The following is a 20312-nucleotide window of genomic DNA, read 5'->3' as shown; positions in this document are numbered from 1 at the left end:
TTGTGTTCCTGCATAGTGGTGTGGTTCTGGAGGATTCAGGGAAGCTCCTGGTGAAAAATACTTGGGGAGTGAGGATGATATTCCCTACTCACCAATGGTCCTCTGCACGGGCACCCTGACGCTGGGCTGAACGTTGATCAGGTCCTCTCCGAAGTCCTTGACCTTGTCCACATCAGGCCGGCGCTGCTTGACGTCCTTGCGGAAGTTGTCCAACTCGTCAATTTGCCGCTTGATGGTGTCTGTCTCAGCGCCGATGGGCTTCTGCAGAAGCGTCTGCATGCGCTCCTCGGCAGAGCCCAGCCAGGCGTCGGTGTCCTCGGCCTTGTCCGCGAAGCGCTTGTGCTTGTCCAGCAGCTTCTGCAGGAGCCGGCCGTGGCCGAAGCAGTCGGCCTTCAGCCGCTCGTAGCGTGCATTTAGGTCCTCCAACGTCTGGCGCAGCAGGTCCTGGTCGGGGCTCTCTTGGAACTGCCGCTGGAACTGCCGGCTCATGACTCTCTGCCGATAGTTGGCTAGGAAGTCCTTGTAGGTCTGTGCATTGAAAGAATCAAACCAGAAAGAGAGTTTTATCACAAGAAACACTGTACTATAAAGGAAAAATTGTCCAACCCACCAAAATAATCATGAAACATTCCTCTAGATGTACTCCATTCATTTTGGTTTTCAAACTTAACAGCTAAAACTCTTTCTTTTCCCAACTTTGCAACACTTTTCAAAATTCTAAATAGGAAAATCGAGAAGTCATTAGAAATGTTGCACTGTAAAGCTTACAATTTCCAGCAGTACTGATTGGAAAAAAGTATGTTTCTGCCATAAAAAAATGTCTTCATAATATGTTACATACATTACGACGCTGAAGTTTGAAGTCTGAACTTCTTGTTTTATTCTTTAATATGCGAGACTTTCTCCAAATTCCACGCATCAGAAATACCAAATCTGGTTGGGTGGAGGTGGAACAACTTCAGAACTTGAGTCTACTGCCTGAGCTGTCCCAGCATCACTTCTTACTGAAGACACACAAGATTAAGATTCCATCCTATCCTACACCTTGGGCTTGGAGAGATACTGTCTGACCACGACAACGTTTTAGTCAAGCTCTCACCTTTGCGGAGGTCATGAACTTCTGCGTGGCCTTGTTGATGTACTTCAGGTCGGCCGAGTGCGTCACCACGTCGTCGGTGAAGTTCTGGTGCTCCTCCGTCTGCCTGGACAGCGTGCTGTAGTCGCTGCTGACGTTTTTCAGGATGGTGGCCAGCTCGTGTTCGGCGTCCCGCAGCCATGTTGTAAACTCACCTGGTGGTGGTGGATAAACAAGGTTACACCAACTGTGATTTGTTTCATCTACGCAACTGGAGGTGGTTCCTAATTTCACTGGTTAACACCCAGGACTGTTTTACTGTGGGAAAACTGACCTGTTAGAGCTACAAGTCACCAGACTAGTAACTGCAGCACGTTGTTAATGTTTGGCAGGTTTTCTAAAGAAGCCTTAATACTGAGGGAATGAGCATTTCATTTTGACATCCTTCACACTTGGAAACAATGTTGAAGCGAGTCCATCACAAGTCCCTGATAAGTCCATGACAGGCCCGTCCAGTCACAACCTAAGTCATAGGCTATTCAAATGAACTGTGCCAAAGGTCCTCCTTTGTCTTTTTCACCCTCTTACATGTGAAAGGATTTTAAATGGACTTGAAACACAGACTGGACTTTTAGAAGGACTTGTGGAAAAACTCAACTACCAGAGTGCTTTGAATACACCCAGCCATGGGATTTCTAGTTTGCCCAATCAGGAGTTTGGAAACAACCCTAGAAACCCTGGTGCCAGGACGACGACAGAAACGTACTGCATCCTTCCTCGATCTTGTCCAGGTCCTGGTGTCCAAAATTCAGCTTGTTGGTGCGGTCGGTGGAGCTGCCGTTGATAACGGCGTAGCGCGACTGCAGCTGGTCCACGGCGTCTTCCAGGTCCCGCTTGTTGTCGGCAGTCATCTTCCCGCCCTTGACCTTCAGCAAGGCCCGAGCGTCCTGGCAGACCTGCTGGACTGGCTCGTTCTTGCTCTGGATGTCCTCGTTGATGTCCTGAGGCACAGAAAAGGATTAAGAGAATTGAAACACGGCAATGGCAGGATGACGTTTGAGGATGAAGATAAACTCACGAGATTTTCAGAGGAGATGTAACCATGACAACAATAAAATACTGTTGCTTTTCAGTGATTTTCAGGGATCTTCCCCGTGCAATTCCTCAATCATCATCACTGCCTTTATTCGAATCCTCTCTAAACTCCCACGTTTATCTCACGTCTCAGTTGGCGTTCATTTTCTATCACTGAGTTTTGTTAATCAAATTCAATTTCATTCAAACTTTCAGTTGTATTTTGTAATCATACACCTGATGACAGAGCATAATGATTTGCAACATCTTGACCATAAATCTGAACACAGATAGGTTTATAGATAAAGAGTCTGAAATGGCCCAATTTTTTGGCTGGGGTGAGGCTGTTCATTTTGTCGCTAGCAAAGTCCTCTTCATCAGTACCTGCTGCAGGTTGAGCTGGCTCTTGAGTGTGTCAGTGCGCTCGGTCATGGGCTGCTGGGAGCCCAGCTGCTCCTCCTTCACCCTGACCCACTCCAGGAGGTCCCGCAGGGCCTGCATCACAGCTGAAAACTCGATGCCCAAGTTGGACTAAGGGGGGAGAGATGGAGGGAAGAGAAGGGATCAAAGAATACCGAATACCGTGACTCCTAAAAGAAGGGCTAAACTAACGTGTCTACTCTTTCTACGTCTCAGTTGCATGTTTGCCAACAAGTGGCTGGGAAAATTGTGGTTGGCGGCCAGTGCAAAACCAAAAGAATCATTCATGGAGAGTTAAAAAATTTCAAGCAGCTAACAAAACAAGTAAAGGACACTCATCCTAAAAAGCAGGAATACTTCCCGAGGGAATTTCGTATATATTCCAAATTGAAAGAACTTAACTACTCAGTCCGCATTCTTTTTTCTGGTTTAACTGAGTTTGTACTAGGCTGATTTTCAGTTTCTTAGTCAGACTTAGAAAAGACCTCAACTTCAACAACTAGAGATTTTGAGAGATATTTCCCCAGGTCAGTCATTACCTGCTCCTCTTGCTGGAGGTTGATGCTGTGGATCTCTGTCTCCGTCTCCTTGATGATCTGCTCTGAGATGACCCAGATTTGGTCCAGGTAGCGTCGCAGCTCGTTGATGCGGCGCTGCAGCGTCTCGATCTGCTCAGGGGAGAGCCGGTCCCGGTTGACCCGCAGGTAGGCCTCAGCGTCGCTGATAACCTCCTGGATGGGCTCCCGCTGGGCCTTGATGTTGGTCTGGATTGTCTGGAGATTTACCGAGTAAAAACAAGCAGAAGATGAAGACCACCATCAGCACTTACGCCCAATTTGGGTGACTCAAAGCTTGACACAGGTCAAAGGCAATGTCCAGACAATTTGGACAAGGGGGGGGTGCTTTAAAATTTTCAGCAGGAGATGGAAACAAGTCCTGGGTGTAGCCCAGGTATAGAAGAGGGCCTTGGCCTTACCTTGATATCATCCATGTCCTGGGCAAGCGAGCCCAGGTCCTTGCCACCAGGCTTTTTCTGGCTGATCTGCGAGTCCATGTTGATGACCCACTCCTGGGTGTCAATCAGCCGGTTGTTGATATTGTGGTACTCGCTAAGCAGCTCCAACAGGTCATGGCGGCCGGTCAGGCGGCGCAGGAGGTCATCGTAGCGGTGGCGGACCTCGCCAGTCTCCTCCAGGATGGGCGATTGCTCTGAGAGAATGAAAGGAATTGAGAAAACCCTTGCTTGATCGACACAGACCATGTGCAGTTCTGCAGCATCAGAACCCCTCAAGTCTAGATACAGCTCAGACTAAAGGCTTGAACTTACATCGCACGTCAAAAAAGGCTAGCATGGGACTAAAAGATTATAAAATAAAACACTGCAGCCTAAATATTGCCTAGACTACAGGGCTGATCTCGTATCACACATGTTCAAGGAGGCAGGAAAGGCCCTTGATGGCTCTGCAACGACACTGGTGGCTACATGGCTTAACTATGCTGTAGGGTATGCAGTCAGCTTGACCCCTTTCTTAACTGCAAAGCCTCTTCGCATGCACTTGGATATTTAAATAACTTCCTTCAGTGTCAGAAGTTGAAAGGCCAATGGCACACTGGACAGTAATACGAGTAATACTCGTCAAGTTTGTGCTCAGATTACATTGAGTTCCCTCTCTGCAGTAGAGTTTTTGGCTATTATTGGCTTCAGCCTTTTCATGATGTTCTATCATATTGTAACTCGATGCCTTCCTAGAATAAATGAGATCCAATCAGGGTTCTTAAACCTGTGACCTTCAAGTTTCTAGAGTGGATTTCTTTCCACTTTGGTCTGGGCTTGCTCGGGTCTGATCAAGTAGTGGTCATTAAAACCTACAACTTGATAAGTTTTTGTGATGTGTTGGCCATTACAGCTGTCCTGTGGCAGAACGCTAATCAACATTCCCTTGGAAACGTTCCAGCCAAACAGTTGAATTCCTTGCAAAAACTCTTTTTCTCTTTACCTTCCAGGAAGCTCTGGTCCAGCTGCTCCTCTATCATCTTGGGCCGCAGCCGCTCTCCAGGCCGCCGGGCCTGCCCCACCGTGGTTGAGCGTTGGTGAGGCGGCACCTGCAGGGGCGACTCTGTCTCCTTCACCAGCCGGTCCAGGGCCGAGCCCAGGTTGCAGACGGTGTCCACCTGGGGACGGTAGGCGACCACCTCCTCCCGCAAGGGGCGCACCTCCTTCAGCTGCAAGTCGATGGTGCCGGGATCCTTGGAGACCGCCTGCAGCTGGTTGACCCGCCGCTCTGCATTGTCCAGCCAGTAGCTGGTGTCCTTGTGGGCCGCCGTGTACTTCTTGGTGGCAGCCTGGCGGTTCTCATACTGTGAGTTCCTACAATAAGACAAAGTATGAACAGATATCACAGATGTCAACAACTTGAAGCCTTGCAGTCAATACTAAAACAGATGACAAAGATCCAAGCAATACTTCTTTCACGTTATTTTCGAGCCTGTTTGTTTCACATGGATGTGGATTGTGATCAGTAATCCCAGGGCTGGTTCGTGCTATCTGTTAGGGGGTTCTTGAGTCAATGCACCAACGACAGATCACTGATTGCGATCCGGATCCACGCGAAACAAACAGGCCCTTTATCTGCTTGGAAGTTAACCTGGTTAGTTTTCTCTGAATGAATGTGGTTTGTTTGATAAATACACTGTACCTATAGGCATAATGCTTTATCAATTGGCAAGAACAAATACTGTGATGTATGGACAGTTCTCCCAGCTGAGGACGCTAACACAGATCAGGGAAAATTGCAAACGTGAGGTGCAGTAGTTCATTGACTTTGGCACAGAATTAGCTCTCTGGAGGTTTAACAGGCTTTTAATCTTCAGCTCCAGTCAAGATACTCAGTTCAAAAAAGAATTTCCAAAGGTTTTCTTAACCTTTAAATGGCCAATCATTTGTTCTTCTAATTCCAGTAAACTATTCTGTGCTCTCTAGAGGGTTGGGATTAATGATCCAAAGGAGCAACATCTATTCATCTCAAGAGGCAGCTCAGCTCAGACAATTCTGGGAAGCCCGATCGACTTAAATCAACCAAGAGAATGACAAGTGCTGCTGTCCGGTACCTCTTCTCCAGAACGTCCTCCAGGGTCTCCCAGTTGCTGTCCACGCTGTCCAGGACCTTCTGGACATAGGTGGTGTCGTTGCCGCGGGGGTGGCTCAGCAGCTCCTCAGCCAGTTTGTGGACCTTGGCCAGCTGGGGCCGGTGGTTCTCCACCTGCCTGGTGGCGTCCTGGAAAGATGGAAAAACATTCCAGAGATAAAATTCCAGCAGTTGATGTCTTCTGGACTGGTCTTGTGACTGATCTTGTGATGGTCTTGTGACTAGTTTTAACTAGTAAGTTTTTCAGCTGTTTTTCACTGGTTGTGCATTTGACTGTTACCACCAACAATAGCTTTTTAGGCTTGCTTTAAAAAAAAATGAATATCAAACTGTTGTCTGCAATGTAATCTTTCAGAAATGTTATATGCCGTCATCATTTTTAGTGTATTAATACAAACACCATATGAATAATGCCTGATTGGTTGTTTTGGCGAGAAACTACGACCTTCAAAGACAATATTTTGTAACACGAATGCCTAAACGTAGCCCTACTCTGGAAATCAACTCCTGAAGTCTCAAAACTCACAGTCAGTTTGTTGGAGACGCTGGGCAGCTCATCCTTCATGAACCGGCGTGACTCCAACGTCTCCAGCAGCGGCAGCTCCCAGTTCTCCAGTAGGTCCACCTCCCTCTCAAACTCGGCCAGCTTGTCCGTCAGGTCGGCCAGCTGGCCACCATGCCGCTTGGCCGTCTGATCCACCCCGGTGTAGCGCCGCTTGACTTCATCCATGCGACTCCTCAGCACCTCCGCCACCTTGGGCTCACTGGTGCGCATCAGCTTGGTGACCTGGTCGTCCAGGTTCTGCACCACCGGGGCGTGGTTAATGATGTCCGTCTGGAAGACCTGTTGGGCGTGGTCAGACCAATTTGGGGAAAAATGAAACTTTCAGACGCTCTGATTATAGTCAAGATGCATTTCAGCATACAGTCTCAAACAGACATCAATTTACAATCAGAGCTTGGAACGGTTCTTTGAGATGAAAAATTGTACTGTTGGGTGTGTTACCATTTGTGGAAGCAAACATCCTTTAGTTAAAGCACTGGCTTTACTCTCATCGCCTCGACTTCGGTGCCATTTTGGCGAGTCAAACAGCCTCAACATGTTTCACATGAAGCATATCATTGCTTTGCTCATCGTCCTATGAATGTATCATCATGAAGGTATTTCTAAATGTGTTCACTGTTTGTGCTGCTCTAATTTTTAAAACCAGCTTCATTTCTCTTCGCCCTGCCACGATTACTTTAATTTATTTATCGTCCACTTGGGACCGGGGTTCTATGTCACATCTTTATTGTTTTGTACGTTTTTTGGTTGAACATTGAATAGAGATGATTAAATAATAGCATCTGAAGGTACACGTCAAGTGCATATTCTCTGCATATGTAATTCTGATGGGAATTTGATGGTTGAATTTACATCCGCACAGAGCGTGAATCAGACTTTAAAAGCAGCCTCCCCCGGCCAATTACCTTGCAGTTCTGGGAGCACTCCTGCAGTGGCTCCCGCTCCACCTTGACTACCGTCCCTTTGTCCAGGATGTGCGCCTCCTTCTCGGCCTGGTCCAGCCACTTCAACAGGCCGTCCAGGCTGTCCTGGACGCTGCGGGACCGGCCCAGGGCATCCTGCAAGCTGCTCAGCCGCTCGCCGATCTGGCCATGCAGAGCGTTGTAGCGCTGGTTGATGTCATCCGTGGTCCGGCCCACACTGGGTGCCAGCTGAGGCTGGACGGCGCACAGGTCATTGCCGTTGCTCTTGACGGCATCGATCTCGTCCGAGAAGTGCACAACACCGTCATAGAAGACCTGGAAGTGAGGTTTATTTATTTGTTACTACCTGAACCCTTTTAATCTTTTGCGAGGAAAATAAAACCTATAAGTTAGATTTTGACATTCTGGTTTCATATTCCGAGTGTTAACCTTGATAGAGAAATTTGGTATTTCAGTGAGACAAGGTCACTCTGATTAAAACACAAGTACACTTATGGAGCCAATCTTAAAAACAGGTTATAGATTATCCAAAATAACCTACAATGCAATCATTTTCTGCATGCAAGGTCAAAATATCAAACTGGGATTTTTTCTGAGGAATTGTTGCCATGAATCTTTCCTTGACACTATCTCAAATTCAACGTCTAAGGTCCATCAAGTTCCAATTAAGCGACACCTGCCAGTCTCATTAATTCAATACTGCAGAATCCTCCATAATTGGTAGAGTTGCGTTTATAATGGTGAAGTCGAGGCAACCATCTCAGCTCTACATTTTGGATACATCACTGACATAATGCATGCTATCTGAAGTTGCTGAGTGACACAATAACCTGGATAAGTAAGGCAAAGGTCTCTTGATTCCATACCTTCAGGTCGTCGATCTGCTTCTGTATCTCCACCGCCTCGGCTGGCACGGGCTTGGCCAGCAGGGTGTCCAGGGTGGTGCGGGATTCACCCAGCCAGCGGTCAGCGACGCCCACCGACTTCTGGTAGCGCTGCAGCCGGTCGGCGATGTCCGCCAGGTTGTTGGTGAAGCGGACACTGTTGCTCTTGAGGTTGGCGTAGCGCTCGTTCAGGTTGCCAAGCCGGTCCTGGATGATATTGGTGTCCGGGTTCTCCTGGAAGGAGCGGATGAAGTCCCGCGGCATGACGGTCGCCCGGAACTCTGACAGGTCGGCCTTGTAGCCCTGCAGATTAAGATCCAAATTTTTAATTTCAGGACTATAGAACTATACAATGTCCAAATTTTAAATTCCATTATCTGCGTATCATGAATGCTTTAGATGTTTTATTCCTTATTTTCTGTAGCAAAAGTCTATAACATGCTATTGTGGGAAAGGGAGACAAGTTAAGGAGGTTTTTCTTGAAAACTTCAAAAGTTACTTTATATGCTACATTTGAGACACAAATTCCTCATCATTCAATTGAATTCAAACAAAAGTATAATGTTGGGAATTCATTTCGTTCCAGAGCGCAGTTCTCTTAAAATTTCAACTCAAAAGCTACGATAAAAATGGTGTTTAAGATAATAAAGTAGTCCCCCATGCAGCAAAACACAGTTGCTGTTCTGTGGAGTTTTATGGAAACTTTTTTTGTGAAGTACAAAGTATCAGTGTAATTATGAAGTAAAAACATCTTATCAAAGTACAGCAACACTGCTACACACCTTAGCATCATTGAGGAACTTGTTGCCCGTCATGTTGATGAACTTCAGGTCGCCCTTCTGGTCATTGACCTCTTCAGTAAAGGCCCGCTGGTCAGCGATCAGCCGCTGCAGGGCCTCCAGGTCCTGCGGCACACTCTTCTCCGCCTGCTGCAGACGGCGCTCAGCCTGGTCCAGCCAGTTGCCAAACGACCCCCCTTCCTGATCGTACTTGTTCAGGTCGTCGGCGCAGTAGCCCTGCTTGTTCAGCCGCTGATGGGACTGGTTACTGACCACGTCGTAGCGCGAGCGCAGGTTGTTGGTCAGGTCCTGGAGCTTGGAGCGGTCTGCGTCCCGCAGGCGGGGGCCATACTGGTCAAGGAAGCGCCTAGCCTCCTGCTCCGTCTTGAGGACAGGCTCCTGGTGTTTGACGATGTCCTCATGGAGGACCTGGACAAGGAGAAATGACAGTGCACAGTGCTTCATTAAAACCAGGAATCCAGAGAAATCCAAGGCCCACTGCGTAGCTCTTGAAACAATTCTTGGAAAATGGAGTTCACTAGTAACTGTTAACTCTTGTATCCACAGATTTTTTTTTCATGTCAAATTGAGTGATAATAACAACATGTGTTACTTATTAAGCACCGTACAATCAGAGATCTCAAAGTGCTTCATGATGGAACACTTTTGCGATGCTTAGTGGCAGCAAACATGCCTTCCAACATGACCAGTCTACAACTGTTTTCACACTTGGAGCACGTGCCCATTAGCTCAAACTTGGCACGAACAATACAGGGTTGCCACTAACCATCTTAAAAGTCTCCCATCGTTACTCCTACTCACTGGAACACCAGATGAGTGTTTTGCAGCAGCTTAAGATCCGTACCAGCAGTTCGATTCTCTTTCTACTGCAAACTTAAACCCCAGACCCCCAAAAAATTTAGCAAGACAAATGTTCTTGAGACTCCCAAATTTTTCCAGCGGACGACTTTACCCTGTGTTGGTTGATCTGTTGGTTCAGTGGCCGGACTTCCTCGCCCAGCGGCTGTTCGGAGCCCAGGGCCTTCTCAGCTTTGTCTATCCAGTTGGACAGCTGGGTCATGTCACCCAGCAGCTTCTGGCTGCGAGAATTCAGGGTGCTCTGCAAAACAGCAGCATAAACGACGTTAACTAAAGCAAGGAGAAAAATGCAGCAAGGGAACTGGTACATTGCTTACATTCCAGCTCATCTCAAATTAGCTTGGATTCTGAAATAATGTTGTATTTATGCAAATAGACTGTTGACAAGCACTTTACAGTCCTGTGCAGAGAGCAGATTTTGGACCAATTTGGAAGACTGAATTTCAATTTGTTTGAAAGTGATATTTGAAATTCCGTTTTGTGATGTGAGCCCAGACTTTGAAAAGATCACAAAGCTAGGAAACAATTAGGATATATTCATTCACCGAAAGACCCATTCCTGTTACAGCAGCAGCAACCGCCAACAGAATTGAACTGGCTTCTTGAACAGAAATTTAGCGACTGAAAAAAAATTTACATGTACATGAAAGCCCTCAAATTTGAAAAAACGTTGTGTGAAGTTGTACGAATTGTCAAGTTGTGTACGTTGTAATTCATACACCTATGACAGCCGAGGGACAGTTTCTCACTTTCAACGCCAAAAAAAACCAATGCAAATAGCAGTTTTTCTAATGTAGGAAACCATCATAAAAACCACACTGGGAAGCTGACTAGGCTCTTACATGGTAACATATGAAGATGAACTAAGAAATTCACTAAGTGGGATTTGAACTTGAGACCTCCCAAACACAGTACCGGTGCTCTACCAACTGAGCCATTTAGCCCTGTGCTGCAGACTCTGGCCATTTGTCAATATTGTTCATCTTTCTGAAGGGGACGAAAAGGAAAATGAATGCGGGAAATCGTCAGGCAGCGAGGCTACTGACCATCTCGTCCTGCTCTGATCGCAGCTGGTTGAGGCGATTCTCGGCCTCGGTCAGTTCCAGCCGGCTCTTGCGCAACAGCTCGTCGTAGCGGTTGCGCAGGTCGTTGCGCAGGCGGTCCAGGGTATCACGCTGCTCGGGCGACAGCCGCTCCAGGTTCTGGCTGTAGAAGTTGTCGATGCGGCGGATCATGTCGTTGATGGGGTTGTTGTGGTTGTCCACATCTTGGACCAGGAGCTGTGGGGAATAATGAATAAAATTAACCCAATCATAATTGGAGAAACAATACCTGTCATTAATCATTTAAATTTGAGAAAACCCTGACATGGCCAATTTTCATCTGACTGTGAAAAATGAAGGGGAGCTCACACCATCAAACAACCTATGTGCGTCTGTATGACAGCTTGTGCCAACTCAGTCTGGAGAATCTGCTTCTCAATGTGTCCAACACATGAAGAGGTCCAGGTACCAGACATTCAAATTTAACTCAGAATGGGTGTAGGTCACCCATTAATGGCTTGCCTGCTAACCCTGGCACGGGATCCTAGAAGGTGATGTTGCCCAGAATATACCAAAAGCTGCAGTGAGCCAGTTCAGCATTTCAAAAAGGTCATTCGAGAATCAAGCACCTGATGTAGCACCAGTTTGAACGTATTCGGTGCACGAGAGCCGATGTACGGCCATGCTGATACAAGGTGCTTCATTTTGAGACTGCCTTGTTGAAATACCAGACAGGCTCGTTGAACAGTGCACTATTTACAACCATCGTTTATGCTGCCATCCTTCAACATAACTTTCTCCGGGGACCTTTTGAATCAAAAGACTCATTTACTGGTGTCGTACACCATCACAAGACCGACACAAGACCTCCAAGTCTGAATTCAAGTCACGTGCTACTTTTAAGTGAACTGCCAAAAAACAGCATTCCTTTGTCATAGTTTACTAGTGGATGCTCATGGGAGTGGCCTTTTGATGGTTTCCCGTCCAGTCTTGTAGTGGTATCAACTATAACACTGCCATCTGACCCACCTTGAAGTTGTCGATCTCCTTCTGCAGCGTGTCGATGTCGTTGCTGGTGGGCCGCTGGCGGTCCAGCTTGGCGTCTGTGGTCATGGCCCAGGACAAGAGTTCGTTGCCGTCGTCGTTGTGGACCATGAAGTCCTGCATCAGGGCCAGGTCCTCCAGCCGGTAGTTGATGTTCTTGGTCAGGTTGTCGTAGCGCCGGTTGGTGGTGTTGTAGCGCTGAGTGGTCTCCGATTCTGAGTCCGGGAAATCAAACACAGACATCTTGAGAATCTTTCCAGAAACTAGTTCAGTCCTTCTCTTTGCTTTGCCGGGTCTTGAATTCTTTCAAAAATGCCTTTTTTCACCCAGAATTCTATTGTAAGCCGGAACACAGACTAACAACAAATATGGGATTTAAATGTGCCCCATACGCACAAGGGTACTGGTCCTGTACCAACTATGCTATCAAGCGCTGTTGAAACCTTGTACTCTACCATCTGAGGTATCCCACATTAGCCCATGTCCTGTTTCTCGGAGGGGACTCCTAATCAATTTGGAGGGCTGGGTTTTTACACCTCACAGCTTGGGGCGGGATTCCACGCCCACTGTCCTGATCCCATCAGCCACACTATGACAAGAATTAAGCTCAGCAGACATTAAGAAGCTACCATGTATTAAACCTAGCAAAGCTTTAGTCATATTGGACTGAGGGGTTTGTAATAAGGACCACCCATCATTCTTGACAACTTTTTTTTCTTACAAACGTTAGTGACACATTTCAATATCTCCGAGCACCCGGCATCAAAAGTTTGACGCATAGCCAAGAGAGAGGAATACACTCCGACTTGTTGAACTCGGCGTCATACTTAAGAAACTGCACACAACTTTGAAAAAGTAGTGCGGCAAAGAATATTGGGAAAACTTGGGAAGATGCCAATGGCAGAAAATTAAGACCATTTCGCAACGGAGCATCACCGGTTGTCGAGAGCCTTGGCGAACCTCACCTTGCGGGAACGCACTCCTGGACAGCTCCTCAAAGGTGCGCTTCACCTTCTTGACCTGGGGCTCGCCATGGGTAAGGCTGCTGAGATGCATGGAGTGGTGGACCGGCTTAGACTGGACAGGGGTGATCACTTCCCGCTGAAGCGTCTCCAGGGTCTTGGAGATGTTGGCCATCTCCTCGATGCGAGGCTTGAGCTGGTATGACTCCTTCTGCAAGGGCTGTGGAGGTTAGAAGGAAGGGAGGGAGGGAAATGGAAAGGTGGAGAATTCTGAGAGTATTCCATTCGGAGAATCACCTGTGCTTAAAGTCCAAGAAAACTAGTCTCCGAAAATCACTAACTTCCTTAACTTAATCACTCACTTAAACTCTGTAATAATATGGATGGCACTGTAATTAAGAGGGGTGTGAGTGGCCATATACAATAAAAGCTGAAAACAGCTTACAAAAAGCTGAAATGTAAAAACTTCCCATAATTTGTACAGAGGTGTACAAGGGGTGTAAAGCTGAAATTTTGAGTAAAAGTCTGAACAAAAAAACTGAAATCGGCTAAAATAGCTGAATTTGTACACTCCTGAGTGAGCTCAGCTAATCAATGCTGTTGAATGGAAGTGTAGTACAAAATTACCTTCACATCTTCTGATGTCGGTACAAATTAAAAAGAAAGGTGACAAAATTCTGCCCCTAACTATGATGACCAACACTTAGACATCCTTGTTTAACTCTGTACAATACTTTGTACAGACAGTTTTCCTGAATGTCTCTAGCATTTCTATTCTCGAATTATGAAAAATCCAGAACAATAAGTCCTTTTTTGGACTTTCCTGAAATGAATTTACTGAGAAAGAAAAGTTGAGCGTTAGGATAATATTTTCCCTTTACGTTCTGACTGAAGCTCATCCTGGATTTCTCCAAATACCAAAGTTTTTATCTCACATCGACAATTTACTGCTATTTCTAATTTGTCTAATTTTTCTATTTCTACAGAAATTTCTATTTCTGTTTTGAACAAATCTGACTACGTTAATCACGACAACAAAGTCCAGCAGTGCCAGTGGTATATTCCTTACCTTGACGCTGTTCATTTGACTGGTGATCACCTTGTTGTCCCTGGTAACCGAGGGCAGCTGCTCAAACTTCCTCTCCATGGTGCCCACGATGCGGTCGATGTCCTCGCTGCAGGTGTTGTAGCGGCGGTGGGCGTCCTCCAACTCCTCCAGCTGCTGCGTCCTGCAAAGTTTCACCATCCAACACGAGCAGAGAACGTAAGAACTGACCTCCACAGCTCAGCTGATAATCAATCTGTGTGCCTCTGCAATGCTCACCCCAAGTAGTCTTTTGGGCACAGATGGCACCCTTTCGACAAACAATGATCAACTAGGTTTTGCCTCATCTTTAGAATTTTTATCTTTTTTTTTCTTGTCCCATGTGGCAGTGATGAAGCAACACGACAATACTGTTTACCATCTGTGACATTTTGTCCCCCTCAGCAGCCCTATATAATTTCAACAGTAAACATTTTACCCCCAAAATTTAAGATTTTGAATAACTACTTAAGTTGTAGAAATCTGCATTTTCATCGGTGAAGAATTCTTGTCCGATAGCTCTCCACCAACATGACTTTCATCATCTTGTTTATTTTGAGATATCAACACTGATGTTTCTAAATTAAATTTCTGTGAGTAAGTACGTTCCGCAATTCACTGATTTTGCTTGGCGTTTTGTTGCATTTTTAAAATTATTTACATCAAGTCTACGGTCGGAGGTTGCACTGTGGATGTTGCTTGAATTGACTTCAATGAATGAAAAACTCTGCCATAATTCCACTGAGGACATCACAGTCAAGATCGAAATAGCAAAGTGGATGTGGGAGAGACACCAGCAGGTAAGACGACCGATGAGGTCAAGCCTCAAAAACGCAGAACTAAACGGTCACAAGATCACAAAGCGCATGCGGCGTGAAATCACGCTAGTGGCATCTTTGCCTGACAGAATAAACACAGGCATACCTGGTGTTGAGGACATCCTCCAGTGTGTTCCAGTTGCTGTCCACATTGTTCAGCATGGAGGACATGGCAGAGGAGTCCTTGATGGTCGGGTTGTGGATGACCTCCTCGATTTGCTGACGGGTCTTCTGGTACTGTGGCCGCTGGCGGTCCACCTGCTGGCTGATCTCCTGTGAATTGGAACCGGCCACAAATTCCACAGTAATTATTGCATGACCCCAAATGTTCAAAATCAAATTGGAGCACGACCGAGCTACAGCCACTAATGAGGAAGTGGTTGGTTCCTGGCATCCCTTGTGGCTGTTGGCTTCAATAGAAGAAGTCTAAGTGCCCCACTGAAAACTACCAGCTGCTGTTGATGACTAACAATGGATTAAACCAACCTGGTTGGGTTGGTCTGACATGATCAACCTTGCTAATACTACCATTGTTGGCCCACCTGGCCTGACTATAATCAGAGTACGGTGAACAACCGTACCTAACTGGACTGGCTCAGTTATTTATATGTGACCCAATGTAACAAAATGTCACCAAAGCCACTTCTGAGATAAAGGACTTTCAAAAAGCATCTTGCAAAATGTAAATCAATAGGAATCCTCAACATATTTTCACCCACATATTGGATTTATTTAAGTTCCACTAGGCTTTTTTAATTAAATTCGACGTTTGAAACCACTGCCATGCTTACGCCGTGCTAACGTCGTGCTCAATTCAATTTTATTTGACATGGCATAAGCACGACGTTTGAACCGGGCCTCAGTGACGCATCACAGCAAAGAGCTGGGTACAATATTTCTAATACAAACTACAACAAAATGAATATAAATGAGTCTTGAAACTCATTCTGTGGAACCCGGTCACAATTGGTTGAATGGCCGAGTTGAATGCATTCGTTAATCCTCTTAATGCACCACTGACAGAGTGCAGTGTGTCTTGACTGAGCGAGCTCTGGAACAAATTCCAACACCCGACGACAGGTAGATTTTTAACAACCCCCCCCCGACGCTCCCCGGCCTACCTTGAGCTTCCGGCTGAGCTGGGGCGGGTCCAGCTTCATGAGCTCCGAGGACTGCAGCTGCTGCACCATGGGCAGGATGAAGTCGTCCAGGGTGTCGATGGAGTCTTCAGTGGTCTCCACCTGGGTGCGGGCGCTGTTCCAGCTGTCCCCAAGTTTCTGGAATAAAAATGATATGGGGGTTTACTCTTTCTGTCATCACAGTCAAATTGTATTGCAACCAGTGGCTGGTAAAACTATTGCCACCTTCAATGCAAAAGTATAATTAACTAAATGTTAGAGTATCTGTCGCAGATATTCAAAAACCAAATACCGTACAGTGCTGCTAAACACTACATGAAGTTACGACCCACTAACAAAGTAATGGGTGTAATGTACATTTAGGGTACAATCTGACAACAACCAAGGGGGACATTTCTGCATTCAAAAACTTTGCCATCCCATGCAAATAGTTGGCGATATGACAGCGATCTGTTGCAGTGAGATTCAAATTTGAATTGAGATTAAATTCTGACCACCTCCATAAAGTTTAGTCTTCCCTATATTGCCGCAGCATGAATCAATATTTGGCTGTGGATTTGTAAACACACACCATTTCTTGCTTTCGTTCATAGCAGATATGCCGAGGTGCTGATGATAGAGGGCTTTGTTTACGTGTGAGCTTTCCTATGGAGCTCTGAATCTGTCGTCCAAACCTTGCTCCCAGAGGAAAGTGCACGTGTAAGAAAGCGTGATGTCATCAGTGAATGGGCCCGTTGGGCGAGTTTTCAAAAGAACTGAAGAACCAGACTGCAAATTTGGGGGGGGGAGTTTTCTCACCTTAGTGCGGTCACTGATGTTGCCGTAGGTGGTGTTGATCCTGTCCAGCTTGGTCTGGATGGTGTGGGCCATCTCCGGGGTGCTCTCACGGATCAGGGGTGCGGCGTTCATGTTGACGGCCTCAATGCTGGGTCGGTAGCTCTGAAGCTCTGTGGCAAAAGTCTGCGAGAAGGCCCAATAAAAAAAACGGTGTGTTATTGCTGTGTCTTGAAAACAGTCATTTTCCAAGTCTAGAACCTTCCTGGTCATTCAGCCAACGACAAAATACATCCTTCTTGTAATCAGCAAAACTTTTCCAAATATTTTCTCAACAAAGACACAGATTGTCCAAAAATTTGATGGCTTCCGCAAATTTTTCAGTCCAGTATAAATCTACCAGATCAATCACATTGCTTTGACGTAAAACAATTATTTTTCAGGGAATTGGTCGTTGTTTCCCATATCATGACTAACGTGGCAGCTTCTCTTCGCATTCATACTAAATCGTCATTTGGGGAGTTCTATTCCACCGGTGAGAATGCTCAGAGTAAATAATCTGTGTTGATGAGGGCACCAAACAAATCTAGCAATTTGACAATGTCATAATACGGCTCTCGTTCCACTAGAGTTTCTTGACCTTGAGGCCGTAAGAGGGGTTTTATAGCACAAGACCAGAGAAAAAACGGGTAAAGTAAGCTAGATGTCATTTTCGGCAAATGACCACGGCCGTCTGCCTAAAATTCATCAGGACCTTAATCCGGTTCAAATTGGGACAGTTCAACTTTATCATAGATCCATTGTTGAACAACCTTGTCGATGGAAAAGCAATTCGAAGTCACTCTCACGGTCCGACCTCTTTTAATTCACAGTTAAGAAAGCACAACGCTACGCACGCCAGCATGTTCGCCCCAAAATAAAGAAACAGTCGTATAATTGCAGAGCCATAGTGTTGCTTCATCAAAACAGGCTTCTATTGGATGCTCCCGACAACTTTCGTTTTCAGTTTGCCTGATATGAAGGGGGACTTCAACTCATGCTTTTGACATCAGTGGCAATGTTCATCAGTTTCTACCCACTAGATTGTTTTAAATATAACTAAATATCATTAAAATTGAAATTGTGAATTCCCAATGTGATTGATCTTTCAGTCTCAAAACATTATACTTGTATAAATAGCACATTCTGGGCTTGTCTCATGACCAGGAGTTAGGCGTGGTGCTTCCTTGACCTCCACGTCTATGACAAACATAACATCTCGGGCAATCAAACCGAAGCCAACGAGGTGAAATGCATGGAAAAGAACCACTACGCCAACCACTGGTGGTATCCCGAACCACAACGAATACATGACAGAGCAATGGAGGGGAGAACCTCATACCCTTTGCTGGGTGCAGCTCTCCTGCAACGGTTCCCGCTTGGCCTGGATGACCGAGCCCTGTTCCAGCTGGGTGGTGGTGCGGTCGGCCGTGTTCAGCCAGCTCAGGATGCTGTCCATGCTCTCCTGCACGTCCTGCGTCTTGGTCAGGGTGCTGCGCAGCAGGTTCATGCGGTCGCTGTAGCTGGAGTTCAGGCCGTTGTACTTGTCCACGATGGCTCCTGAAGTGGAGGGGTGGAGGGGGGGGATCCAAAGGCAGGGCGACGTTAATGGAAGAGAAAAAGCGGGATGCAAACTCCATCTGGTGGAATCACGGTCAAAACTGATCTCAGTGGATCACGTGTGTAGTAACCAGTTAATCTCTGTTGAAGGGAATTACAGGCATTGCAGGCAGAAACCCCCAAGAGTAACTGTCTGGTATTGTTTTGTCCTACCCCCAAAAAATTCCAGTTTTTCTGTAATTTTTCTGAGGCCTTGAACAAGTATTTCAGAACTCTTCCCTTATCCTAAACATTTCCAAAACATTGTCTTTCCCTTCGAACTAAAAAAAAAATCAAACATTTAGTCTACAAAGTTTTTGTGTACATTCTGCATTTTGTGAAACCTTCCTAAGGCTATCTGCAGGAGACGGCGGGTACGTTTCAGGAATGACCCGTTGACACAAAATCACAACTGCATAATATTTGCCGGGCAAAATTGCTTATATATGCTTTCTCTGATTTTACGTTCTGATGCATTTTAATGGTGTCTGTGACCAGAGAGCCAGGAATAATTCTTCAGGTTGATACTGACCGACAGTCTTCTCCACGTCGTTCTTGAGTTCAGGGTGACCCTCGCACAGGTCCTGGCCGGTCTCTCGGCAGCGCTCCACATCCTTGGCGTGGGCCGCTACATCATCGTAGAACAGCTGATGGAAAGAAGAAAGCAAAAACCAAGATGACAAGGTCATGGTCTTATTATTCATGGCCTTCTAAGACACATGGCAGTGACGTTGCTGAGAGATATGAACACTAAACTTCCACTTGCTCTGCAAAAGAGAAGGTACATGTACAGATTTTAAGGGAGGAAAACAATTAGAGGTGTGGCCTTGCTAACTATGCATGCCATGCCTGGGTGGTCAGGCCTGTAATTTTCACTTTGTTAGCCCTGAACTACCTTGTAATAGAGGTGCTACCAATCAATAAAGCCAGGCTGCTAGATGGCCCCGCTAGATTAAGTCTCACCCACCTCGAATGAGTCTATGGTTGGTTTTTTTAGTTCCATTCAGTGTGCAGGCAAATTACATCAAAACTGACTGAAGCTGCCACTCAAGTTGGTGGGAATAGTGGCCCAGGACAGAGTAGCAGCTGGTAATGGAAAGCCTTGGGCAAGAGGTTAAAGCCCAAGCCCAAAGGCTCCTGCTTTGCCAATAGGCGGCCTGACTTATCAGTGGTGAAGCCTGGCTGCTGGTTCCGGTTTTACTCTCCAACATCAATTTCTTGTTAGTTTGTATCATTCTTACCTTCAGTCGATCAATCTGCTTGCGGACGAATTCTGGTTCCACGCCAACCGGTTCCTTCATCAGCCTGTTGAGAGTTTCGTAGGCCTCCTGTAGCCAGGTCAGCGTCACATCCACTGAATCCTTGTAGCGGGCCAGCTTGTCCAGGAGGTCGCTCAGGACTGAGAAATGCGTGCTGCTGGCATTCTGCAGCCGGTCATAGCGGGCGTTCAGGTTGTTCAGGTTGTCACGGATCAGGTTGCGCTCCGGGTCCTCCCGGAAGCTCTGGTTAAACTGGCGCGGCAGGGCACTGGTGCGGAAGTCGCGCAGCGTCTTGCGGTAGAGGTCGGCACCATTGACGAACTTCTGGCCCGCCGTGTTGATCATCTTCAGGTCGCCCTTGTGGCTGAAGACATCCTCGTTGAAGTCCTTGAGCTGCCGGACCTGACGGCGAAGGGTGTCCGTGTCTGAGCCAATCTCCCGGTGGAACTTCTCCATGGACCGCTCGGCACCCTGCAGCCACTCCTCAAAGCCCACGGCGTCTGGCTCCAGCCGCTCCAGGACATCCTCACCGACGTTGAGCTGCCGCACTCGGGACTCGGAATCGCGGGTCGCCACATCATAGCGGGTCTTCAGCGCCGTCTTGCCTTCCTGGAGCTTGTTGCGGACTTCTGGGCCCAGTTGGCCCCCGCGGTTCTCCAGGAAGGTCTCGGTGTTGTGCACAGCCAGGAGGACTGGCTGCTGGTGAGCCAGGATGTCATCATTCAACGTCTGAAAAACAACCAACCAACATTGATGAGTGAAATCAAAGTTACCTGTTCTGCTTAATAGCTGTCAAATACAGCATT

General features: G+C 46.7%; 1 protein-coding gene across 17 annotated transcripts in view; it reads right to left on the bottom strand.

The window, feature by feature from the left end:
* Window positions 1-20312, bottom strand: part of LOC110985497 (uncharacterized) — a 277011-nt gene that overhangs the window by 150569 nt on the left and 106130 nt on the right. For all 17 annotated transcript variants that reach the window (XM_087148960.1, XM_087148955.1, XM_087148956.1 and 14 more), the window contains 23 exons: window positions 19489-20235; window positions 18780-18894; window positions 17991-18208; window positions 16634-16795; window positions 15818-15973; window positions 14803-14969; window positions 13864-14023; window positions 12798-13014; window positions 11818-12047; window positions 10792-11025; window positions 9840-9986; window positions 8870-9295; window positions 8070-8390; window positions 7186-7518; window positions 6242-6559; window positions 5678-5844; window positions 4567-4937; window positions 3546-3778; window positions 3109-3342; window positions 2534-2680; window positions 1842-2076; window positions 1100-1290; window positions 93-528 (listed from right to left, as the gene is read on the bottom strand). In XM_087148960.1, the coding sequence (XP_087005086.1) occupies window positions 93-528; window positions 1100-1290; window positions 1842-2076; window positions 2534-2680; window positions 3109-3342; window positions 3546-3778; window positions 4567-4937; window positions 5678-5844; window positions 6242-6559; window positions 7186-7518; window positions 8070-8390; window positions 8870-9295; window positions 9840-9986; window positions 10792-11025; window positions 11818-12047; window positions 12798-13014; window positions 13864-14023; window positions 14803-14969; window positions 15818-15973; window positions 16634-16795; window positions 17991-18208; window positions 18780-18894; window positions 19489-20235 (5965 nt within the window). The remainder of the gene's footprint in view (window positions 1-92; window positions 529-1099; window positions 1291-1841; window positions 2077-2533; window positions 2681-3108; window positions 3343-3545; window positions 3779-4566; window positions 4938-5677; window positions 5845-6241; window positions 6560-7185; window positions 7519-8069; window positions 8391-8869; window positions 9296-9839; window positions 9987-10791; window positions 11026-11817; window positions 12048-12797; window positions 13015-13863; window positions 14024-14802; window positions 14970-15817; window positions 15974-16633; window positions 16796-17990; window positions 18209-18779; window positions 18895-19488; window positions 20236-20312) is intronic.

This window comes from Acanthaster planci, linkage group LG18 (genome assembly GCF_054643075.1).
Source record: "Acanthaster planci isolate LZ-2023a linkage group LG18, COTS_SCS, whole genome shotgun sequence".
NCBI lineage: Eukaryota > Metazoa > Echinodermata > Asteroidea > Valvatida > Acanthasteridae > Acanthaster > Acanthaster planci.
The sequence above is the reverse complement of the archived record's forward strand: the minus strand, read 5'-3'. Positions and strand labels throughout refer to the sequence as shown.